General features: G+C 38.4%; 1 protein-coding gene across 1 annotated transcript in view; it reads left to right on the top strand.

Moving 5' to 3' along the window:
- Positions 1-26,660, top strand: part of CR1 (complement C3b/C4b receptor 1 (Knops blood group)) — a 166,865-nt gene that overhangs the window by 98,674 nt on the left and 41,531 nt on the right. The window contains exons 37-46 of the mRNA XM_066254496.1: positions 538-637; positions 3,022-3,107; positions 5,467-5,865; positions 10,278-10,454; positions 10,544-10,646; positions 11,876-11,961; positions 19,365-19,583; positions 21,503-21,685; positions 22,645-22,744; positions 25,533-25,618. Coding sequence (XP_066110593.1) covers positions 538-637; positions 3,022-3,107; positions 5,467-5,865; positions 10,278-10,454; positions 10,544-10,646; positions 11,876-11,961; positions 19,365-19,583; positions 21,503-21,685; positions 22,645-22,744; positions 25,533-25,618 — 1,539 coding nt within the window. The remainder of the gene's footprint in view (positions 1-537; positions 638-3,021; positions 3,108-5,466; positions 5,866-10,277; positions 10,455-10,543; positions 10,647-11,875; positions 11,962-19,364; positions 19,584-21,502; positions 21,686-22,644; positions 22,745-25,532; positions 25,619-26,660) is intronic.

Below are 26,660 nucleotides of genomic sequence, written 5' to 3'. Positions count from 1 at the left end.
CTAATCTGAAAGCAGTCTGATGAGGCAAAAATCTGTGGAGCCATAAGAATTGCATGTTCTCTTCAGTAAGCAACTATCAGGTGAGGACTTTCTATATACAAAAGTTCACATGAGGCCCTAGCTGCTGGCTCATTGGTAGAGCATCGGCCTGTGAGTGTGTGGATGTCCCAGTTCGATTTCCAGTCAGGAAACACAAGAAAAGCGACCATCTTCTTCTCCACCTTCCACCCCATCCCCCATCTTCTATCTGTTTCTCTCCATATCATCCTGCAGCCATGGCTCGATTGGCTTGAGCTATTTGGCCCTGAGCACTGTGAATGGCTCTATGACCTCTGTCTCAGGTGAAAAATATCGCTCTGTTGCCGAAAAACAGAGCAATGCCCCAGGTAAGCAGATCATTGCCCCATAGTGGGCTTGCTGGGTGGATCCCAGTCATGGGGCATTTGTAAGCCTATCTCTCTCCCTCCCCTGCTCTCACTTAGTTAAATAAAGTTCCATTACTCCACCTAGCTCCAAAATCCTATTTCTTTCCCATAGGTAAAGTATGTACAACTCCTGCAGATCCTAAGAATGGCATGGTGCACATAGAAACAGACATCAAGTTTGGATCCAGAATTCATTATTCTTGCAATAGAGGGTGAGTTGGCAGTAACATCTCTTGGTTCAGTATTTGCAGAATAACAATAGTACCTTCCTGTCACATTTTGAAAAGGAGAACTAGACTATGACCATCTGGTCTTCAACAGCCTGAACATAGATATTCAATTCCTAATGAAATGAATAAAGGTATAAAAGGCTTCAGGAAAAAATCTGTAATCTTGCTGGAAACCAAGGCAGTGCATACAAGAAAAATGTGGTACTCACTGGGTAGAAGAAACAAAATGGAGGACATAATTAATGCATAAAAACAGCCTTAATTGACAGTAGATATAGCTGGATAAGGGAAGGCTATGGAGAAGCTGTATGAGAAAGCAAATCTGAAAGGTATCTAAGGTAATTGCATTATTAGTTTGCTGGGGCTGTCATAACAAAGTATGACAAATTTGTTGGCTTAGAGCAACAGAAATTCATTCAGAGACAGTTCCGAAGGCTGGAAATCCACAATTAAGGTGTTGACATGACATGGTCCCTCCAAAGCCCCTGCTGGGAGGATCTCACCTTGCCTCTGCCCGCTCTGATCACCTCAGGCCTTCCTAGGCACGTGGCAACATCACTCCTATTTCTGCCCCTGTATTCCCATGGCTGTTTCCCTCTGTGTCTGTGTCTCCAAATAGCTTTCTCCTCTCTGTATGGATCTATGTCCAAAGTCCTGTCTTTTTATATGAAAATCAATTATATGGAATTAAGTCCACCCTAATAACCTCATCTTGACTCAATTACATTTGCACAGAACCTATTTCTAAATAAGGGCACATTCATAGGGATTGGGGGTTAGGATTTCAACATACCTTTTGAAAATACAAATAACAAAAATTTAAAAAGAGAAAATAATAAGCCGTAGCTAGCCATCACTCAGGGAACATCTGTATTTCAGGGATAGCATTTAGTCTTTGGGTGGCAAACACACAATTGTACATGAAGATGATGTATTATAAAATTGTACACTTGAAATCTATATAATATTATTAGCCAATGTCACCCTAATAAATTTATTTTTAAAAATGTTTTAAAACTTCAAGAATATGGAAAAGAAATGAATAAGCTATAAAACCTGCAAAAGAAATTGATACATATTGACATAAAAGTAATCCTTCACATGAGTAAACTGCAGAAGATAGTGTTTCCAATGAGCAAAGCTAGTAGTCTCAGCTAGATGTTCCAATTTATATTAAAGTAGAAATTATACTACTGAAGTGCACATTCTGGGAAGAGAATAGATAAATCCAGGTAATGCAGAAATAATTTTTTAGAAAAATAAAATGATGAGAAACAAAAGTAACATCAATAATGTAGAAAATTGGTAAAACAAAAAAATGTTTTAATATAAAATTATGGTCAAATATTTTCAATATAGTTTTGAAACTAAATATAATGACAGAAATCATTGGTCAAAAGTGAAATTTTACAATGGAGTAATAATTTAATAGCATTCTCTAAAGTTTTCATATGTATCCCTAACTAGAAAACAGGACAAAGCCGGACAAGATAGGCTAGTCTTATATTACACAGGAAGGGGAAAAAATATGCATATTTTGACAATAAAATTGAGAAAATATGTTTAAATATGTATTGTGTGTATATACAATATACACAAATGAAATGAAATTTCTAATAGAATAAAAATTGAATATTTGACTTCCAATTTATTAAATCACCTAAAAAAGGTTCACCTGTCTGATTCATATAGAAAATAAAAAGCAGGAAAAGAAATAGTAAGAAATGTATCTGCCTGTTCTGCCAGAAATAACCTCTCATGTGTGAGGCAGATCTGTTTTAGTCATTGCTGCATCTTCATCATTGGACCTTATGAACCTGGTAGTCTAAAAACTGATGACGAAGGAGGGATCAAATATGCCATTTAATGTAGTAAATCTGAATGGTTTCATCTTTCTGTTGAAAGATAAAGACTTCCAAATAGAATCAAAAGCATCAAAATAGAGTTCACACAAAACATGATTAAATTGATACAAGATAACTGTGTTAAATATTATATATATGTAAAGTAGGAAAATGCAAACAAATTTTAAAATGGGAATAATAATATGAGAAAAAATTAGAGTTTAAGAAGAAAATTATTGAACAGGTCTACAAAATGATTTATTTTAGTACCTGGTACAATCTTCAATGAAGCCAAAAATTACAAAGCTGAATATTGCCGTGATGGATTCAAGACAAAATATCCCTTTCAATAGTTGAAGGATAGGAAAAGAGAAATAAGAAAACCTGGATAACACAAGCAGAGTTTAGGCTAGTCCTTAGACTTCTCCCACACTGTACTATGTCAACTCAGCCAGGTAAGCATGCTGTGAGGAAGTTGATGGGAAGTGGATAGAATAATTAATTTTCACTTTTTGCCTTTAGGTATTATCTTATTGGCCTATCATCTGCCAAATGTATCATCGTAGATGATACCGTCATTTGGGACACAGACCCACCACTCTGTGAACGTGAGTTAAAATCTCTTCCCATTTATTCAACCAGTTAATCTTACTATTGCACCCCTAGAATTATGAAGAATCAGTTTCATCCCTCTAAGCCATGGTATCCTTCCAATATCTGAAAAATATTATTAAATAAAAATAAGAGTTTTCGTGAAAAGTGCTCAGAGTGTTCCAAACTTCTAGTTCTTTCTGGTTTTTCTGTATCTTGCGATAAGAGTATAATTTATTTAAAACAGTCCCCAATGTCCTCTTTTGTTGGAGGAACACTTCCCAGTTTGAAGATCATTCTCTTCAGTGAAGTAAATAAACACACAGTTAGTGAAAGTGGATCAGCTTCCTCTCTGCCAACGTTTAACGTCAGGTCTGTATTGAAGAAGTATCTCTCTTCCTTCCTTCCTATTCTTTGTCTGAACTGTGACTTGCCATCATCCTGGAAGTTCCTTGGAATATGAGCTTCCTATGTACTGGGTAGGAGGAGAAATGAGCAATTGTAAATTGATAAAGAATATAAAAGAAATATACTTCTGGGTTTTGTGGTAATATGGAGAAATCAACATTCTCAAACCGAACTGCTGGCAGGATAAGTGAGAACAAACTTTCTAAAACGCCAGTATGCAGCCTGACCAGGGGTGGCACAGTGGATATAGCATCAGACTGGGACTCAGAGGACACCCAAGTTCTAAACCCTGAGGTCGCAGGCTTGAGCATGGCCTCATCTGGTTTGAACACAGCTCATCAGCTTGAGCCCAAGTTACTGGCTCGAGCAAGGGGTTACTCGATCTGCTGTAGCCCCACGGACAAGGAACATATGAGAAAGCAATCAATGAACAACTAAGGAGTTGCAACCAAGAATTGAGGCTTTTCATCTCTCTCCCTTCTTATCTGTCTGTTCCTATCTGTATCTCTCTCTGTTTCTGTCACAATAAAACAAAAAGCCAGTATACACTATATATCAAAATTCTCAACTGTGTACATGCCTTTAATTGAGAAATTTGACATATTTTAATTTATTCTTAAAAAATAATTGTCATAATCTTTTGCAAGGATATTCTATACAAATATTTACCTGCATCAATTTGATATTAAAATGTCAAAACAACATAAATGTTGAGAATATTTCAAACAATGTTTCTGAAATAAGGATTTCAAGCAAGTGGGAGATGATCCTTTAGAAACTAGAAAGAAAATATAATTTCTGTTTAGTTTTTTTTTTTAGTTTTAATTTTATTTTGTGCTTTAAAATGTCTGTTTATCTAGCACTTATTACTTTAGTACTTTGTGTGTGTATATTATTTATAACTAAAAAATAAGACATGTATTAAAAAAATAAAAGAAACAAGGCATGTGTACAGCAAAAAAATAAAATAAAATGTTTAATATATGCCAGAATGCATAAGCCAAGACAGATAGCTCTTCCTAATGCAATCAGATAGTATATTCTTGCACTGAAATATGATTAAGCTAACAAAGAAAAAATATGATGGGTATGTGTGTGTGTGTCAAAAATTAACCATTAAACAGTTAACAATGGTTCTTTTCAGATACAATACTTAACAATAAATTTTTATTTATATTTTATAATTTAATGTAATTAATATGCATCTTTTAAACTATTTTCTCAAAACTGAAAATAATTAATTAATTAATTTTTACTTTAGCATACACCTGCCAAAAATGACAAACATATTTTGTATACTTTGGAACTCTATTGGATTGTATTTGTCTATGAACTTATCCGTGCCTTTTATATTTTTAGAGGTAGCATTTTAAATACATTTTCCCACTTCAATATTCTACTTTTTCTTGAGTTAATATTTGCAGAATATATCTACATGCTGAATATTTACTTTCCAAATTAGACTAGAACATATATTCAGTTATTGTGTTACTCTTAATCTGTGATTATTCTGTCATCTGTAATATTGTATATTGGTGCTTTATCTCTTTTTTATTAGTGTGCCAGAGCTTTTTGTATTTATTTGTTAAAGATGCTATACTGTATGCTGCATCATATTCCTAACAACAAAATAAAGCCAAATGCCTTCTAGGGAGAGGGAGAACTGGATTAAGGATAGTGAATAACATAAAAAAACTCACTTAAAATGAGATGCATATGAACTTTAATAATATATAAACACCTTTCTTGAATTAATGTTAATTGAGAAAAGCAGAAGACATTATATATTATTATTACCGAATTTATGGTTGTACAAACAGATTTCTGTACATTAGAATACATTAGACAAGAGCAGAAGTGTTGTGAATGTTCACATTTGGTATTTCTTTAAACTGGTTTGAAAAATTTGCAATGAAATATATGTTTAAGAAATGGGGGTTTTGTTTAACTTGCTTTTCCCTCTCCCAGGAATACTTTGTAAGCCACCCCCAATCATCCCCAATGGAGATTTCATTAGCATCAACAGAGAGCATTTTCAGTATGGAACGGTGGTGACCTATCGCTGCGATCTTGGAAAGAGAAGGGAAAAGCTGTATGAGCTCGTGGGCGAGGCATCCATTCACTGCACCAGCGGAGATAATCAGGAGGGCACCTGGAGTGGCCCTGCCCCTCAGTGCATTGTGCCCAACAAGTGCACGCCTCCAGACGTGGAGAATGGAATCAGGGTGTCTGAGAACAGAAGCTTGTTCTCCTTAAATGAAATTGTGATGTTTAGGTGTCAGCCTGGCTTTGTCCTGAAAGGATCCTCTCTTGTGCAATGCCGGACCCAAAACAGATGGGAGCCTGAGTTGCCCAGCTGCTCCAGGGGTGAGTCTGACTGAAGCTTTGGAGGGGCCTGTGGATGAGCTGAGCTGTAGGAGGACCAGGAGATCCGTGTTGTTCTGGGGGAAAGACGGGTGAAAGCAGTGTGAGTGCATCTTTTGGGTAAAGGATGATTGTGTGTCTGTGTGCCTGCATGTGTGTTGTTCAAGTTGAAAAACAAAGCTAAATCTGTGCACAGAATGTAAAGTTTCCATTGGATTCTTAAAGAGCTTAGTTAACTTCCCAAGAGTAAACAGATACTAACTTGTAGACTCAAGACTGACACCCAAGTCTGCCGGACCCTAGAGCCAAGGAAATGAAAAACCACACTAGACATTTTAAGGAGTGGGGGATTTAGGGCAGATAATGGAACATAATAATGTTGGATGGTCAAGAAAAGCAATAAAAAGAATCGTGTTTCCAGTGTCAACCAAGAAACTTCCAAACCTGTAAGAGTTTTTTATGAGTTTATTTGAGCCAAACTATCAACAATGCCAGGAAGCCAGGTCTCAATAGATTGAGAACTTCCTCTGGTGAATGGCAGTTTTACCATTCACTTTACAGATTCAGATATAAAGGGAAGACTTAGGGGGTTACATGAAATTGATTGATAATAGATTAGGGAGGCAGGAGTAAGCAAGGCAGGGAAATTTCTGGGACAATAAAAAGTGAAAATGTATATACTCAAATTTCTTTACATAGGAGAAAAATAGATAATTAACAGTTGACAATTAACATGATAACAAGAACAAGGAGGGGGTTTGTTGCTTCCTGCTATGGTGGAATCCCTTCCCAGATAGAGCAAGAAAAAGAATAATACCCTTACATTTCGAAGTAGTGTTAACAGTTGTGTTAGTGTGGATGCAAAAGACAACAGAAAGGCTCTATTAAGGTAAGCACTGACCTTGTTAGAGAAAAATACCTCCCTAGAACATGACTGCCCTTTAGTAACTGCTTTTAGTTAGAAAGTTTTATTTTTAGAACGTCCTGGGTGGTTATTTAGGTCTCTGAGTTTGCAAGGCCACCATGCAAGGCTCACCTGAACTTGGCAGGTTTAATCTGTGGACCCGTCTTTTTTTTTTTTTTTTTTTCTATTCACACAAGAAGGCAGGAAGCTACTGTTCCTGCTGGACTAGAGCACACACACCTGCACCCACTGCCGAAACTGTCGCTGAGCAGGCATCTCCCCCAGTGTGGCCAGGATGTAGCTGAGATCGCTGGAGCCATGACATCGCTAGAAGTGAGGGTGCAGCTGCTAAGCAAGAGCCATCAACACTGCTACTTCCCGAGCCTTCTCTAGAAAAAGAATGGCTTCTATCATCTTCCTGCCTTTTAATTTGCTATGCAGTACACCAGTTGACAGAGTCTAACCAGAACCCAGCTGTAGTACTCCAGCCCGCTGGGAACTACCAATGTCACGTGGAAAAAGCCTATTCAAGAAACAAACTTATGTCAAGAGGAAGAGAGAGGGAGGCCTGCCAAGGGAGGCAAAGAGGGACCTTCTGAATCCCTTTCTCCCTTAGCTTTTATTATGAGAAGCAGAACAAAGGTAACAGGGTTACAATGGAGGGAGATCAGGTGATAAAGGGAAAGAATGATTAATGGCCTTTTTGCTGACTTGGAGAAAGGACTAATTTGGTCATAACATTCTTTTCTTTTGCTAATTAACAAGCACAAAGGAAGAGGCAATCTATAAGGTGACTAACTTTTTTACAATGAAAAGGAGGACAAAAATAAATTGAAGAAAACAATATCATAAATAAAAGAAACATTTTATTCATTGCAACAATAATACACTATAATATAAATGCATAATAAAAATGTTTGTAATATTTTATATTGTAATTATGCTTACATGCCTATTAATTTTTAATAATAATTGTAAGAAAAAAGTACTCATTTAGATACAAATATATTACATCGACTCTGCATAATCGAATATGGACATTTATAGATTAGTTTTCCAATATGAAATAGGAGGACATGTAGGAAGACACTTTTGGTGGGAGGATAGAACTTACAAAAGAAGGACTGTCCTCCCTAAAGGAGGACAATTGGTCACTTTACAATCTAGGACCTCTAGGCTTATTTTCTAAAGCCCTTTCACATACATTTCTTTGTGTCTGCACAAAGATCACCCATTCATACCTTTTTTTTTTCTTATTTTTATTTACAGAGACAGAGGGAGAGCCAGAGAGAGGGATAGATAGGGACAGACAGACAGGGACGGAGAAATATGAGAAGCATCAATCATCAGGGGTTTTTTTGTTGCGCACTGCGACACCTTAGCTGTTCATTGATTGCTTTCTCATATGTGCCTTGATTGTGGGCCTTCAGCAGACCAAGTAACCCCTTGCGCGAGCCAGCGACTTTGGGTCAAAGCTGGTGAGCTCTGCTCAAACCAGATGAGCCCACACTTAAGCTGGCGACATCGGGGTCTTGAACCTGGGTCCTCCGCATCCTGGTCTGACGCTCTATCCACTGCACACCACCTGGTCAGGCCGATTCACACTTTCTTGGTGTTTGCATCCAAGAGACATTCACTCGGGGCTTTTAACTAAAGGTTCCCAATCCAAGTCTCATAGAGAGTTCAAGGTTAAATGGGTGATTCCCTGCACCTAGCTATCAAGAAAGAAAAACAATTGTAGTTTGCACACCTCCTGCCCCAACTGTCAAAGGAGAAGAAAGGTGTGAGTCTGGGAGTTCACAGAAATGTAATAAACACAGCACTGAAATATCACATCACTATGCACTTATTAATCAAGGGAAGCAGAGGGGTGATGAGCCCTGAAAATAGGTTTCAGTGTATTTCCAAAGACCTTAGGAGAGTCAGTTATTCTGGCCCCATCCTCCATTTTACACTTGGGAAAGCAGACTTCTAGGGAGGGAAACGTTACTGCTATAAACCAAAATGAAATGATCTTTTATTTTACTGCAGTTTTATAAATTCATTTGAGACTCAGGTGCATTTGAATTGAGTTAAATTTAACTATTTAAAGAGACAGAGACTCAGTTACATAGTGCTGTATGCAATAGGCACTTTCATTGTGATAAGGTGCCAAGAAACTGTAAAACAGCATTAGCAACGCCATTTTAAAGAGGAAAAGTCAGGCCTCTTACCCCCTCCCTTCTGTGGAGAAAGGAAAGAGAAGAATGCAGGAGGAAGGGCTTGCAAGGGCAACTGGGTCAGCTAAGTCATAATTTAACTACAGAGCAAGGAAGATGGAACTTATCTGAGAATCCCTTCAATTTTCTTTTCTTAGAAGCCTTTTTGGGCATAACAGTGTACCCCTTTGATAGATCCTATAGATAAACTTTGTAACAAGGCAGTAAAATTCAATGAACACGTTAATGAGATTAATGACTTATGTACCATGCTCCTCCACTTCCCAAGCCCAGCCAGTGTGTCTATGAAAAGGAGCCTCAGAGCTGTGTGAGGGGCTGCAGGACTTAGGTTTGTCTTACCCCCTTGTAGTCGTCGGCCAATGAACTCCTCAAAAATTCATCTGGACTTGGTGTCTTTGGGGAACTCTCTGGTCACTTTACAACATCATGAGGTCTGTAAGGTGTTTTTTAGAAGATTATGTTCTATGGTTGCTCATCATCTCAGTGGAAAGCAATAAATGGTTAAGCAGCCCCTGGTTGTATAGTATATAGAAAGATTCAGAGTTCTTCTCCAAACCATATCAGGAGGCCTCGGAAGAGGAGCTGGAAGGAAATGTGAAGAGATCTGAGTCCTGTTTGTTTTACCAGAATGTGTTCAGTGATTGGCCAGTCTGTTAGATGAGACTTGGGCACAATCATTCCTTATTATCTAAAGGGTAAACTATAAATTGGAGATGTTTTCTAGAAAGTAGTATAAAGATATAAAAAGAAAATGAGGCCCTGGCTGGTTGGCTCAGCGGTAGAGCGTCGGCCTGGCATGCGGGGGACCCGGGTTTGATTCCTGGCCAGGCACATAGGGGAAGCACCCATTTGCTTCTCCACCCCCCACCCCCTCCTTCCTCTCTGTCTCTCTCTTCCCCTCCCGCAGCCAAGGCTCCATTGGAGCAAGGATGGCCCGGGCGTTGGGGATGGCTCCTTGGCCTCTGCCCCAGGCGCTAGAGTGGCTCTGGTCGCGGCAGAGCGACGCCCCGGAGGGGCAGAGCATTGCCCCCTGGTGGGCAGAGCGTCGCCCCTGGTGGGTGTGCCGGGTGGATCCTGGTCGGGCGCATGCGGGAGTCTGTCTGACTGTCTCTCCCCGTTTCCAGCTTCAGAAAATATAAAAAAAAAGAAAGAAAGAAAAAAAAAGAAAATGAGGGTGTTAGTCTACCAGATTTTTAAAAAATTACCAACTTATATTTATGAATCTGTTCACCAGTTTACCACTGAGGAAAACTGATTTTCATACAATTAACAGCATTTGCTTCTCTCCCCAGTTTGTCAGCCGCCTCCAGAAATCCTGCACGGTAAGCACACCCTAAGGGATAAAGACCACTTTCTCCCTGGCCAGGAAGTGCTGTACAGCTGTGAGCCCGGCTATGACCTCAGAGGGGCCGCCTCTCTGCGCTGTACACCCCAGGGAGACTGGAGCCCAGATGCCCCCAGATGTGCAGGTGCCTACACTCTCCTCTCCTTTAAATGTTGAGCTTGGGTCTTTATTCACCACGTGCCAGTGTTATCTCTGTTTTTCTTTTTTTTCCAGTGAAACCATGTGCTGATTTCCGGGACCAACTTCCTAATGGCCGTGTGCTCCTTCCACTTAATACTGAGGTTGGGGCAAAGGTGTCCTTCATTTGTGATGAGGGGTGAGTGTGAGCTTGCCTGGCCTGCTGGACACTGAAATTGGAATTGGAAGTTAACTCAAAAAGGGAAAAGTTTGATGTAGCTAAATGAAAATTTAGAGGGATTAAATTTTGGAAGTATATAAGAAAAGTAAGAGTAAGGAACAGGTTTAACTGATAACATGAGCTATGAAAAGAAAATTGGGTGATATATTAAATGACAATTATAAAGACATATAATAGGTCTGATTAAGAACATACATGTGACACAGTAAGTGAAAAATTCATATTTTACAGGCAAAAAAGAACATGAGTAATTTGAGCAGTCCCAAGATAATTTTGCTATATAAAAAAAGCTCATTAAAATAATTATGATTATTTACAAATTATTTGTCATTTTTTTAACCATTAAAAATGAAAATTGTAATAAACGTAAAAGTATAGAAATACTCATTAGCCTGAACATATATCTCTGGTGAGTAATGGGCTAAGGGCTCTGAAATAGGATCATGATGCCATTAGTGAACATTTTAAATAAGGTCATTAGCTTGCTCATGTGAATCTGGTGCCCTTCACAGTGTGCACACCTCAAGCATTCCAAAGAATCCTGGCAGCCATGCAGTGTCAATACCCAGTAAGATTAAGGAGTCATCAGGGTCCCACTTACATTGACAATTCTGTATGATTTTATACAAAAATAATTTCTGATCTCCTTTCCTTTTCCCCTAGAGTATTCAGACTTACTCTTCCTAGCCCAATATGCTGTTGTGAGCCTTCTTCTTGGCCATCACAGATGCAGATACTAAAGAAAAGGCTTTGTTCTCTTCCCAGTTATTCTCTTTTCTCAATCCAAAAGTGAAAGGTGTTTTACTTGCTTTACACTGTCAGAGTTTTGAAGCTCTTGCATTGGAAGACTGGGTATCTCGTAATGACAATGAGTAGATTTTTCAGGTGTATCATGGGATGACCAGTTAGAGATTCACTTCTAAGTGTCTGAGTCCAGGATTCACGAGATGCCTACTATGCTATGACTGCCGTCTACAGTTTAGGCTGGGACTATGTATTGTGTGACCAACTAACTGTGCTTTACTACTCTGACTGGAGGCTGTGATTTGTCCACACTGATGTGGCCTCCAAACTTCTGCCACCTGTTGATTTAGGATGCTGAGATATTTTAGCAGGGCCTCAGATTGCAAAATGAATGACATTTTGGCTGAAACAGCTTACCTATTCACTACCGTTTTCTTCTTTAGATTCCAGCTAAAAGGCAGTTCTGCTAGTCATTGCGTCTTGATGGAAATGGAAAGCCTTTGGAATGGCAGTGTTCCTGTGTGCGAACGTGAGTAGAAAGAGTAACACTTTAGACAAATCTCTCCCTTAACCTCTTTAGGATTTTGACCTATGGCCACCCCTGTGTGGGTCTTTCATTTTCTAATCTGAATTCTTAAGACACTGTTAATTATTTTAATAGTATGTATTTGAGATCAATTTTTCATGATGCACTTGACTGGGTGTCATGTGTCTGGGGAATCATTTGCTCTTCTCTGTTGTTTTGAAATCGGTGTTCTTTGTGATACATCCTCCAGTAGTTTGCTTCTGGGTCAGGAAAGATGGAATAATGTGATCTTCTGACAAATTTCTTCCTTACTTCTTCCTTTCTTTCCTTATTTTTTTCTTCTTTTTCTAGTGAGAGGAAGGGAGATAGGGAGACAAACTCCTGCATGCGCCTGACCAGATCGACCCAGAAAGCCCGTCTAGGGCCAGTGCTCTGCCCATCTGGGGCTATGCTTGAAACTGAGTTATTTTTAGTGACTGAGGTGGAGGCTACATTGAGCCATCCTCAGCTCTTCCTCAAATCAATGAGCTGTGGCTGTGGGAGGGGAAGAGAGAGAGAAAGAGAAAGAGAGAGAGAGAGAGAGAAAGAGAGAGAGAGAGAAAGAAGAAGGAGGGAGTAGGGTAGAGAAGCAGATGGTCGCTTCTTCTGTGTGCCCTGACTGGGAATCAATTGTGGGACATCCACACGCAGCCTGGGGCAGTACAACTGTGCCAACCATCCAGGGCCTCTTTTTACTTTTTTTTTTCTTTCCTTCCTTTGGAAATTTTTTATTTTTTCCTCTATCTTCAGGATGAAATCACTCTACAATTTTTCTATTTAATATATAAATATGAATCATTCATTTAACAACTATGGGGCACATACTAACTATGTGCTTGATGTTCTTCTAAGTGCTAGTGTTATAGCAGTGAACAGCATAAGTTAATTCTCTGTCCCCATATTATTTATACCCAACTGGCGTCATGGTCAGGAAAAACAATAAATAAGTATTATACACGTGATAGATCAGAACAATGCAAGAATGAAGGGAGGCAACATTACACAACATTACATTAAGTCTTTTAAGACTCTATAAACTCTGAAAACTTGTACCTAAATTTATTATGTCGAATGATTCAGAAGTAATAAGCCTATTAAACACATATATTTTGCCCAGTGGATGACAAGACTTTGTTTCATCTCTCGATCTTAAAGATTGGAACTATACATGTATATTAAACAATCAAATATTTTTTATATTATTTTTTATTTTTAATAAGTTTTTATTAATGGTAATAGGATGACATTAATAAATCAGGGTACATATATTCAAAGAAAACATGTCTAGGTTATTTTGTCATTAAATTATGTTGCATACCCCTCGCCCAAAGTCAGATTGTCCTCCGCCACCCTCTATCTAGTTCTCTGTGCCCTTCCCCCTCCCCCTAACTCTCTCCCTCCCTCCCTCCCATGTCCTCTCTCCTCCCACCCTTGGTAACCACCACACTCTTGTCCATGTCTCTTAGTCTCGTTTTTATGTTCCACCAATGTATGGAATCATGTAGTTCTTGTTTTTTTCTGATTTACTTATTTCACTCTGTATAATGTTATCAAGATCCCACCATTTTGCTGTAAATGATCTGATGTCATCATTTCTTATGGCTGAGTAGTATTCCATAGTGTATATGTGCCACATCTTCTTTATCCAGTCTTCTATTGAAGGGCTTTTTGGTTGTTTCCATGTCCTGGCCACTGTGAACAATGCTGCAATGAACATGGGGCTGCATGTGTCTTTACGTATCAATGTTTCTGAGGTTTTGGGGTATATACCCAGTAGAGGGATTGCTGGGTCATAAGGTAGTTCTATTTGTAGTTTTTTGAGGAACCACCATACTTTCCTCCATAATGGTTGTACTACTTTACAGTCCCACCAACAGTGAATGAGGGTTCCTTTTTCTCCACAGCCTCTCCAACATTTGCTATTACCCGTCTTGTTGATAATAGCTAATCTAACAGGGGTGAGGTGGTATCTCATTGTAGTTTTGATTTGCATTTCTCTAATAACTAATGAAGCTGAGCATCTTTTCATATATCTGTTGGCCATTTGTATCTCTTCCTGGGAGAAGTGTCTGTTCATGTCCTCTTCCCATTTTTTTATTTATTTATTTATTTTTTTTTCATTTTTCTGAAGCTGAAAACAGGGAGAGACAGTCAGACAGACTCCCGCATGCGCCCGACCGGGATCCGACCGGGATCCACCCGGCACGCCCACCAGGGGCGGTGCTCTGCCCCCCAGGGGGCGATGCTCTGCCCATCCTGGGCGTCGCCATATTGCGACCAGAGCCACTCTAGCGCCTGAGGCAGAGGCCACAGAGCCATGCCCAGCACCCGGGCCATCTTTGCTCCAATGGAGCCTTGGCTGCGGGAGGGGAAGAGAGAGACAGTGAGGAAAGCACGGCGGAGGGGTGGAGAAGCAAATGGGCGCTTCTCCTATGTGCCCTGGCCAGGAATCGAACCCGGGTCCTCCGCACGCTAGGCCGACGCTCTACCGCTGAGCTCTTCCCATTTTTTTATTGGATTGTTTGTTTGTTTGTTGTTGAGTTTTATGAGTTCTTTGTAAATTTTGGATATTAGGCCCTTATTTGAGCTGTTGTTTGAAAATATCATTTCCCATTTAGTTGGCTGTCTGTTTATTTTGATATCAGTTTCTCTTGCTGAGCAAAAACTTTTTATTCTGATGTAGTCCCATTCATTTATCTTTGCCTTCACTTCTCTTGCCATTGGAGTCAAGTTCATAAAATGTTCTTTAAAACCCAGGTCCATGATTTTAGTACCTATGTCTTCTTCTATGTACTTTATTGTTTCAGGTCTTATATTTAGGTCTTTGATCCATTTTGAATTAATTTTAGTACACGGGGACAGGCTGTAGTCGAGTTTCATTCTTTTGCATGTGGCTTTCCAGTTTTCCCAACACCATTTGTTGAAGAGGCTTTCTTTTCTCCATTGTGTGTTGTTGGCCCCTTTATCAAAGATTATTTGACCATATATATGTGGTTTTATTTCTGGGCTTTCTATTCTGTTCCATTGGTCTGAGTGTCTATTTTTCTGCCAATACCATGCTGTTTTGATTATTGTGGCCCTATAATATAGTTTAAAGTCAGGTATTGTAATGCCCCCAGCTTCATTCTTTTTCCTTAGGATTGTTTTGGCTATTCGGGGTTTTTTATAGTTCCATATAAATCTGATGATTTTTTGTTCCATTTCTTTAAAAAATCTCATAGGAATTTTGATGGGAATTGCATTAAATTTGTATATTGCTTTGGGTAATATGGCCATTTTGATTATATTTATTCTTCCTATCCAAGAACAAGGAATATTTTTCCATCTCATTGTATCTTTTTAATTTCCCTTAACAATGCTTTGTAATTTTCATTATATAAGTCCTTTACATTCTTTGTTATGTTTATTCCTAGGTATTTTATTTTTTTTTGTTGCAATCGTGTAGGGGATTATTTTTTTGAGTTCGTTTTCTAATATTTCATTGTTGGCATATAGAAAGGCTATGGACTTTTGTATGTTAATTTTGTATCCTGCGACCTTACTGTATTGGTTTATTGTTTCTAATAATCTTTTTGTGGAGTCCTTCGGGTTTTCGATGTATAGGATCATATCATCAGCAAAAAATGATACCTTTACTTCTTCTTTTCCGATATGGATGCCTTTTATTTCTTTGTCTTGTCTGATTGCTCTGGCCAGAACTTCTAGCACCACGTTAAATAAGAGTGGAGAGAGTGGACAACCCTGTCTTGTTCCTGATTTAAGGTAGAAAGTCCTCAGTTTTATGCCGTTTAATATGATGTTGGCTGATGGTTTATCATATATGGCCTTTATCATGTTGAGATATTTTCCTTCTATACCCATTTTGTTGAGAGTCTTAAACATAAAATTGTGTTGTATTTTATTGAAAGCCTTTTCTGCATCTATTGATAAGATCATGTGGTTTTTGTTCTTTGTTTTGTTGATATGGTGTATTACGTTAACCGTTTTGCGTATGTTGAACCATCCTTGAGATTCTGGGATGAATCCCACTTGATCATGATGTATTATTTTTTTAATATGTTGTTGTATTTGGTTTGCCAGTATTTTGTTTAGTATTTTAGCATCTGTATTCATTAGAGATATTGGTCTGTAGTTTTCTTTCTTTGTGCCATCCTTGCCAGGTTTTGGTATGAGGGTTATGTTGGCCTCATAAAATGTGTTTGGAAGTATTGCTTCTTCTTCAATTTTTTGGAAGACTTTGAGTAGAATAGGAACCAAGTCTTCTTTGAATGTTTGATAGAATTCACTAGTATAACCGTCTGGGCCTGGACTTTTATTTTTGGGGAGGTTTTTAATAGTTTTTTCTATTTCCTCCCTGCTGATTGGTCTGTTTAGGCTTTCTGCTTCTTCATGACTCAGTCTAGGAAGGTTGTATTGTTCTAGGAATTTATCCATTTCTTCTAGATTGTTGTATTTGGTGGCATATAATTTTTCATAGTATTCTACAATAATTCTTTGTATATCTATGATGTCTGTGGTGATCTCTCCTCTTTCATTTTGGATTTTATTTATTTGAGTCCTGTGCCTTTTTTCCTTGGTGAGTCTTGCCAAGGGTTTGTCAATTTTGTTGATGTTTTCAAAGAACCAGCTCCTTGTTTTATTGATTTTTTCTATAGTTTTTCTGTTTTCTATTTCATTTATTTCTGCTCTGATTTTTATTATCTCCTTTCTTCGGCTGGTTTTGGGTTGTCTTTGTTCTTCTTTTTCTAGTTCCTTAAGGTGTGAAGTTAAGTGGTTTACTTCGGCTCTCTCTCTTTTTTGTTCATATATGCCTGAAGTGATATGGACTTTCCTCTTATTACTGCTTTTGCTGCATCCCAGAGATTCTGATATGTCGTATTGTCATTTTCATTTGTCTGTATATATCTTTTGATCTCTGCACTTATTTCTTCTTTGACCCATTCATTTTTTAGAAGTATATTGTTTAGTTTCCACATTTTTGTGGGTTTTTCCCCCTCTTTTTTGCAGTTGAATTCTAGTTTCAAGGCTTTACGATCAGAAAATATGCTTGGTACAATTTCAATTTTTCTAAATTTGCTGATATTGTCTTTGTGGCCCAACATATGGTCAATTCTTGAGAATGTACCATGTACACTAGAGAAAAATGTATACTCTGTCGCTTTGGGATGAAGTGTCCTGTAGATGTCTATCATATCCAGGTGTTCTAGTATTTTGTTTAAGGCCACTATGTCTTTATTGATTCTCTGTTTGGATGACCGATCTAGAGCTGTCAGCGGTGTATTGAGGTCTCCAAGTATGATTATTCAACAATCAAATTTAAATACAATATTTAGCCTTACCAGGCGGTGGTGCAGTGGATAGAGCATCAGACTGGGATGTGGAAGGACCCAGGTTCAAGACCCCAGGATACCCAGCTTGTGCATGGGCTCATCTGGTTTGAGCAAAAAAGCTCACTAGCATGGACCCAAGGTGACTGGTTCGAGCGAGAGGTTACTCAGTCTGCTGAAGGCCCACGGTCATGGCACATATGAGAAAGCAATCAATGAACAACTAAGGTGTCACAACAAAAAACTGATGATTGATGCTTCTCATCTCTCTCTGTTCCTGTCTGTCTGTCCCTATCTATCCCTCTCTCTGACTCACTCTCTGTCCCTGTAAAAAAAAAATACAATAAAAAAATTTAAATACAATATTTATGTTGCTAGACATCTACTCAGACAGCAAAATTTGGCTTGTGTAGTAAAACTTACGAAATCAGAACTACATATACGCAGATGTCTGCTATTCATGAAACCCGAAGTTTCATTTCATTTTTTGTTTGTTTTTTTAAAGTAAGAAATAAGAAGAGAGAGATATGAGAAACATCAGCTCATCCTTGTGGCACTTTAGTTGTATAATGATTGCTTCTCCTATGTGCTTTGACCAAGGGGCTCCAGCCGAGCCGGTGACCCCTTGCTCAAGAAAGTGACCTTGGGCTTTATGCCAGCAGATTTTTGGCTTAAGCCAGTGACCTTGGGATCCTGTCAATAAGCCCACTCTCAAGCCAGCGACCCGGTGCTCAAGCTGGTAAGCCTGCACTCAAGCCAGATGACCCCATGCTTAAGGCTGTGTTTGAACCTGAGACCTCAATGTCCCAGGTCAGTGCTCTATCTACTGTGCCACCGCTGCTCAGGCAAATTCAGTCTTTCTTTTTTTTTTTCTTTTTCTTTTTTTTTTACAGAGACAGAGAGAGAGTCAGAGAGAGGGATAGATAGAGACAGACAGACAGGAACGGAGAGAGATGAGAAGCATCAATCATCAATTTTTTGTTGCATCACCTTAGTTGTTCATTGATTGCTTTCTCATATGTGCCTTGAGGCACCGTGGGCCTTCAGATCGAGTAACCTCTTGCTCAAGCCAGTGACCTTGGGTCCAAGCTTTGCTCAAACCAGATGAGCCTGCATTCAAGCTGGTTACATCGGGGTCTCGAAACTGAGTCCTCCACATCCTCCTAGTCCGACGCTCTATTCACTGCGCCACCACCTGGTTAGGCAAATTCAGTGTTTCTTAATGAGACATGATAAGTGGTTGTCCTACTGGCATGCAATGGAGCTCAGTTATTGATTGGACTATCTTCTTATTTTTCATGACTCTTATTAGTTGAAGTAGCTTCATCCAAATGCCAAGCCTAATTAGAAATGCCAATTAGTAGTGAGGAGACTATTTTAAACATACAAGCAGATACTAAAAAGAAGTAACAATATAAAGCATGATAGAAAGTAAAAAAAGAATACTGTAAACAGATCCATACATTTTAAAAAATCAAGCAATCAGAATTGCTTAGAATTTTTACAGTGACTGTAAATGCTTCAATTCATTGTGTCAGCAAAATGTAATAATCAAGATTAATGATCAGTATCAATAAGTTATCAAGAAAAAGTTTTATATCTTTAAGGTGATTAGTACCCTCGAAATACATTGTGGAAATATTTCTCATGAATGAAAGTATCTTGAAGGACAACTTTATCTGTGCCCTTCACCACTATACCTCAGAGTCCCGATAAGTGACCAACACAGAATAAGTGCTTACCCTCCAAAGGGTTATTTTTCTTCTTTAAGAGTTATAGTACTGAATTTAACGGTGTTAAGTTTCTATTACCCAGAAGACAACAATGTGGAAGATTCAAGATAAGCAAATTTCTTTCATACTTTTTCAAGAAAAATGAGATTAAGGTTTTATTTCATTTAGCCCATCTCATCAAAGGCCTATACCAACCTAGACTGTCTGAAGTGTTTTTTGGGTAGCACCCACCATAGCACCCTATGACAGCAGATTAGCTCTGGTGAAAATTCTTCAATGAATCTTACAGCTCTTGTCTTCTTTCCAGAAATCTTATGTCCAAATCCTCCAGATATCCTGAACGGAAGACACTCAGGAAAACCTCTGGAAACCTTTCCTTTTGGAAAAGAAATAACTTACACATGTGGCCCCGACCCAGACAGAGAGAGGACCTTCACCCTCTTCGGGGAGAGCACCATCCGCTGCACCAGTGACAGGGAAGGGAATGGGGTTTGGAGCGGCCCTGCCCCTCGCTGTAAACATCCAGGTGAGTGCACACTATCTTGCATACGAAATGGTGCGAGAATATCTAAAAGAGAACATCCAAAGGCTTGTAATTATATACAACGTCATATTTATCTGTGCACTTGACATAATTAATTGCCAAATCAGTAATAAGTGATTTCAAGGAATGTCAACACATAAGATTCTGATGACCTTTGCTGCTACAGGGCTGTTAAGAAGAGGGGAAGGTGCTAAGCAGTGGTTCTAAATAAAACTAGAATTGGAAGAAATTGTTTTCAAGGCATAAGAGTTAAAAGTAAATACCTTTGGACCTAAAATGACAGTAGTTAAGCCTTCAACAGGTTTTGGAGAAAAGCACAGGCCAGCAGAAAACAAAGCCAAGCAAAGTTGCTTTTAATTAGTTCTTTGACTTAAGACCCCTGCACATGCTCTCTGAAAATTTAAGTGCATTGGAGACAATCTACAGAGATGCTTTTAGGCAGTTTGGGTTAATGTCCAAATTAAAATAAGGCTTATTTGTTCTTTTGTTTTTGGTAATTTTAGTTGTTGAAGTCTTCTCATTTTGGTGGAAAGAAAAGACTACAGAATATGAACTCAAAGAAAAAGGATAAATAAAGAGAGTGTGTATTTTTAAGGTCTAGAGAAGGTTTCCAAAGACAACCTACCTTTTAAGACATCCACTCAAGGAGTGAAAATGGGAAGGAGAAAGCAAATCTTAGAAGGCACCCTAGTCCTGACAATACATAATGACTACAGGGAAACTCTGAGAGAGAAAAACAACTCTAAAAGGAAAAAGACCAAACGTTAGTCACTCAGAAATCATTTTGCCCTCACTTCAATTTGTGGTGCACTTATGGGCCTGTTTACCAAGGTAGAGACCTAGTCCATAGTGAGAGACAATCTTAAGTTTTATGATTTTTTCCCTATCAGAATCATATCTGAGATGGCAACCCTAGTTTTATTAGCTAGATTTTTGGATTGGAGACCTGCCAGGATACCTTCACTTATGTTTTGAAATTTGTTAAATTTTAGTCATCACGGAGACTCTCCGTACTAGAAGTTAGAAGTATTATTTAAGCTCTAAGATAAAAGTAAAAAGGCAATATAGATGGACAAATTTCCCATGTGAAACTTTAGAAATGAGTCAAAATTTTATGTTGAGAAATATTATTGAATTATCTTGAAGAGGTGAGAAATTGGTTTGCAAACCTTCCACCAGAAAATTCTCAGGTAGAGAATTGTACTGTACTGTTACTATTTGAATAAATAATCAGAAGAGAGGTGGAAGACAGTTGAAAGAGAAGGAGAAAGGGAAGGTACTGTCTAAAACAAGTGGAATTTTTGGAATCACATTATTGGAATCCAAAGTAGTCATAAGAGCATGGAGCTTAAACTATAAATTGAATCAATGTACACTTGAAACAATGTTTGCTTATAATAACAAGTGTAGTTCTGTTTGCATGTTTTATTTCAAGAAGATGCTGTTTATTTCCTCCTTGTGTTGAAGTGGCTTGCTTAGGAAACAGACTTAAAAAATTGGTGGCTATTTTCTGGTGTCAAGAAATACCTTGACTTCTCCATTCATGCTTGTGAGAAGGATACTGATGTCCTGAAGTACAAGGAAATGAGGCAAACATGATAAATCCTGGGCAGGAGAATGCTTTCCAACTCCCTAAACATGTAAAAAATTGAACTGATGATGCCTTCTACATCAAATTATATGAGCAAAATGACCAGATAGCAGGATACTCTTCCAGATAATTATATTTTCTAATGGGCATGTGCTAATGAAACTTTCTCTTCCAAGGTTACAAGGACATTTTTTTCCAGAACTAAAAGATTCTTTTGTTTTGGCATCAAATCTAACAAGGGAGAGAGAAAAAAGAAAGGCATTGTGTATCTTTATGTTACATCGGGTGTTCTTGATGTCTTGGGTTCTAGGTTACTGTAACATTCCAGATCATTTTCCATTTGCTAAGTTGAAAAACCAAACCAGTGGATCTGAGTTTCCTGTTGGGTCATCTTTAAAGTATGAATGCCTCCCTGGGTACTACAGGAGGGCATTCTATGTAAAGTGTCTAGACAACCTGGTGTGGTCGTCAAGTGCCAAAGATGTCTGTAAACGTGAGTAAACCTTGCATTGGAGCTTCCCATTAGCATCAAATTAACCGTAGGATTTCACTTAATATTTTTCAAATTTTAGAGATGAGAAACATTTGTTTCTTAAAAGTGTTCAGATAGATGGATAGAAGAGTTGGTGAGTAAGTAGGTCATCCCTAATTATTAGCTGAAATATTTATTTCATGGTAATGTTTCAAAAAATATTTTCAGATAAGAAACCAATTCCTTATGGGAAAATAAATAATGAATGATGCCAGACCAGGAAAAAGATTGTAAGAAGACAGAAACTGTTTGAATAGCCAGGTAGAAAGAAAAAATTTTATTGTTAGAATATGAGGCCACAATTAACCTTTAAGTTTTGATGAGAAATTTGAAGTAGAGATAAGACAGATCTGGCGGGAGGTCTTTTTTAAATAGGTGTTTAGTAGGTGGCTGATCTGGAAGCAGTCTGGTGAGGCAAAAATCTGTGGAGCCATGAGAATTTCATGTGCTCTTCAAGAAGCAACAGTCAGGTGAAAACCTTCTGTATACAAAAGTTCACATAAGGCCCTAGCTGTTGGCTCAGTGATAGAGCATTGCCCAGTGTGTGCATGTCTTGATTCAATTCCTAGTCAGGAAACACAGAAAAAGCGACCATCTGCTTCTCCATCCCCACCCCCAATATCTGTCCTCTATCTGTCTTACTCTGTCCATTCTCCTGCAGCCATGGCTCGATAGGCTCAAATGAGTTGGCCCTGGGTGTTGAGGATGGCTCTACCACCTCTGCTTCAAGCACTAAAACTAGCTTGGTTGCAACAGAGCAATGCCCCAGATAAGCAGATCATTGCCCCATAGTGGGCTTGATGGGTGGATCCCAGTCATGGGACATTTGTGAGCCTATATCTCTGCCTCTCCTGCTCTCACTTTGTTAAATAAAGTTCCATTACTCCACCTAGCTCCAAAATCCCATTTCTTTCCCATAGGTAAAGTATGTACAACTCCTGCAGATCCTAAGAATGGCATGGTGCACATAGAAACAGACATCAAGTTTGGATCCAGAATTCATTATTCTTGCAATAGAGGGTGAGTTGGCAGTAACATCTCTTGGTTCAGTATTTGCAGAATAACAATAGTACCTTCCTGTCACATTTTGAAAAGGAGAACTAGACTATGACCATCTGGTCTTCAAAAGCTTGAACATAGATATTCAATTCCTAATGAAATGAATAAAGGTATAAAAGGCTTCAGGAAATAATCTGTAATCTCGCTGGAAACCAAGGCAGTGCATAGAAAAAAAATGTGGTAATCACTGGGTAGAAGAAAGAAAAATGAAAGGAGGACATAATTAAAGTATATAAACAGCCTTAATTGACAGTAGATATAGCTGGAACAAAGGGAGGCCATGGGGAGAAGTTGTATGAGAAAACAAATCTGAAAGGTATCTAAGGTAATTGCATTTATTAGTTTGCTGGGGCTATCATAACAAAGTATGAAAAATTTGGTGGCTTAGAACAACAGAAAATCATTCAGAGACAGTTCCGGAGGCTGGAAATCCACAATTAAGGTGTTGGCATGACATGCTCCCTCCAAAACACCTGCTGGGAGGATCTCACCTTGCCTCTGCCTGCTCTGATCGCCTCAGGCCTTCCTAGGCACATGGCAACGTCACTCTCATTTCTGCCCCTGTATTCCCATGGCTGTTTCCCTCTGTGTCTGTGTCTCCAAATAGCTTTCTCCTCTCTGTATGGATCAATGTCCAAAGTCCTGTCTTTTTATATGGAAATCAATTATATGGGATTAGGTCCACCCTAATAACCTCATCTTGACTCGATTACATTTGCACAGAATCAATTTCTAAATAAGGGCACATTCATAGGGATTGGGGTTAGGATTCCAACATACCTTTTGAAAATATAAATAACAAAAATTTAAAAAGAGAAAATAATAAGCCATAGCTGGCCATCACTCAGGAAGCATCTATATTTCAAGGATAGCATTTTGGCTTTGGGTGGCAAACAGAAAATGACATATAAAGATGATGTATTATAAAATATATGTAGACTTGAAGTCTACATAATTTTATTAGCCAATGTCACCCTAATAAATATATTTTAAAAACAAACGAATGTTTTAAACTTCAAGAATACAAAACGGAAATGAATAAATTATAAAATCTGCGAAAGAAATCGATGCATATTGACTTAACAGTGATCTTTCACATGACTAAATTGTACAAGATAGTGTTTCTAATGAGCCAAGCTAATAGTCTCAACTTCAGGCTCCAAATATATATTAAAGGATAAAATTACACTACTGAAGTACACAGTCTAGAAAGAGAAAAAATAAATCCAGGAAACCCAGACATAATTTTTAAAAAAAGAAAATAATAAAGTACATAAGTAACATCCATAATGTAGAAAATTAGTAAAATAAAAAGAAAAAAGATTTTTTTTATTATTTTTTATTTATTTTTATTTTTTTTTATTTTTCTGAAGCTGGAAACGGGGAGAGACAGTCAGACAGACTCCCGCATGCGCCAACCGGGATCCACCCGGCACGCCCACCAGGGGCGATGCTCTGCCCACCAGGAGGCGATGCTCTGCCCCTCCAGGGTGTGGCTCTGCCGCGACCCGAGCCACTCTAGCGCCTGGGGCGGAGGCCAAGGAGCCATCCCCAGCGCCCGGGCCATCTTTGCTCCAATGGAGCCTTGGCTGCGGGAGGGGAAGAGAGAGACAGAGAGGAAGGAGGGGGGGGTGGAGAAGCAAATGGGCGCTTCTCCTATGTGCCCTGGCCGGGAATCGAACCCAGGTCCCCCGCACGCCAGGCTGACGCTCTAACGCTGAGCCAACCGGCCAGGGCCAAAAAAAGATTTTTAAATAAAAATCATGGTTAAATATTTTTAATACAGTTATAAAACTAAATATAATGACAACTAATTGTTCAAAAGTGAAACTTTGCAATAAATTAATAATTTCATGACAATCTCTAAAGTTATAAAATGTATCCATAACTAGGAAATGGGACCAAGGAAGACAAGATAGGCTAGTCTTATATTACACAGGGAATGGATAATTATACATATTTTGAAACTGAAATTGAGAAAATATGTTTAAATATGTGTTGTGTTTATATACAATATGCACCCATAAAATGAAATTTCTAATGGAATAAAAATTGGATATTTAACTTCCAAATTATAAGAACACTTAAAAAAGGTTCACCTGTCTGGTTCATAGAAAAGAAGAAAGAGGAAAACAAATAGTGAGACATGTATCTGTCTGTTCTGCCAGAAATAATCCCTCGTGTGTGAGGCAGATCTGTTTTAGTCATTGCTGCATCTTCATCATTGGACCTTATGAACCTGGTAGTCTAAAAACTAATGACGAAGGAGGGATCAAATATGCCATTTAATGCAGTAAGTCTGAATGGTTTCATCTTCCTGTTAAAAGACAAAGTCTTCTAAATAGAATCAAAAGTATCAAATAAAGTTCACAGAAAAAATGCCTAAATTAAAACGAGATAGCTGTGTTAAATATATATGTAAGGTAGGAAAATGCAAACAAATTTTAAAATGGTAATAATAATATGAGAAGAAAATAGAACTGAAGAAGGAAATTATCAAACAGGTCTACAAAAGGATTATTTTATTTTGGTATCTGGTACAATCTTCAACGAAGCCAAAACTGCAAAGCCAAGTATTGACGTGAGAAATTCAAGACAAAATATTGAAAACCCAGATAAAATAAGCAGAGTTTAGGCTAGTCCTTCGACTTCGCCCACATTGTACTCTGTCAACTCAGCCAGGTAAGCATGCTGTGAGGAAGTTGATGGGAAGTGGATAGAATAATTAATTTTCACTTTTTGCCTTTAGGTATTATCTTATTGGCCTATCATCTGCCAAATGTATCATCGTAGATGATACTGTCATTTGGGACACAGACCCACCACTCTGTGAACGTGAGTTAAAATCTCTTCCCATTTATTCAACCAGTTAATCTTACTATTGCACCCCTAGAATTACAAAGAATCAGTTTCATCCCTCTAAGCCATGGTATCCTTCCAATATCTGAAAAAAATAAATAAATAAAAATAAGAGTCTTCCTGAAAAGTGCTCAGAGTGTTCCAAACTTTTACTTTCTTCTGGTTTTTCTGTATCTTAAGATATAAGTATAATTTATTTAAAACAGTCCCCAATGTCCTCTTTTGTTGGATGAATATTTCCCAGTTTGAAGATCATTCTCTTCAGTGAAGTAAAAAGAAATACACAGTTAGTGAAAGTAGCCCAGCTTCCTCTCTGCCAACGCTTAACATCAGGTTTCTATTGAAGAAGTAGCTCCCTTCTTTCTGTCTTCTTCGTCTGAACCATGAATTGTCATCTTCCCAGAAGTTTCTTGGAATATGAGCTTCCTATACATTGATTAGGAAGAGAAATGAGCAAGCAGAAATGAACAAAGAATATAAAAGGAATATACTTCTGGGTTTGGTGATAATATGAAGAAATCAACTTTTGAAACCGAACTGCTGGCAGGATAAATGGGAACAAACTTTCTAAAAAGCTAGTATGCAGCCTGACCAGGCAGTGGTGCAGTGGATATAGCGTCAGAGTGGCACTCAGAGGACACACAAGTTCTAAACCCTGAGGTCGCAGGCTTGAGGGCGGCCTCATCTGGTTTGTGCACAGCTCACCAACTTGAACCCAATGTCACTGGCTTGAGCAAGGGGTCACTCACTCTACTGTAGTTCCCCGCCCCCCCCCCACTCTCCGTTCAAGGCACATTTGAGAAAGCAATCAATGAACAACTAAGGAGCTGCAACTAAGAATTGATGCTTCTCATCTCTCTCCCTTCCTGTCTGTCTGTCCCTATCTTTCTCTGTCTCTGTCTCTGTCACAAAAAACCAAAAAGCCAGTATGCAATATATATATCAAAATCCTCAACTGTGTACATGCCTTTAATGGAGAAATTTGACATATTTTAATTTATTCTTAAAAAATAATTGC

This window comes from Saccopteryx bilineata, chromosome 2 (genome assembly GCF_036850765.1).
Source record: "Saccopteryx bilineata isolate mSacBil1 chromosome 2, mSacBil1_pri_phased_curated, whole genome shotgun sequence".
Lineage (NCBI taxonomy): Eukaryota > Metazoa > Chordata > Mammalia > Chiroptera > Emballonuridae > Saccopteryx > Saccopteryx bilineata.
Note: the sequence above shows the minus strand (reverse complement) of the source record. Positions and strands in the feature narration are given on the sequence as shown.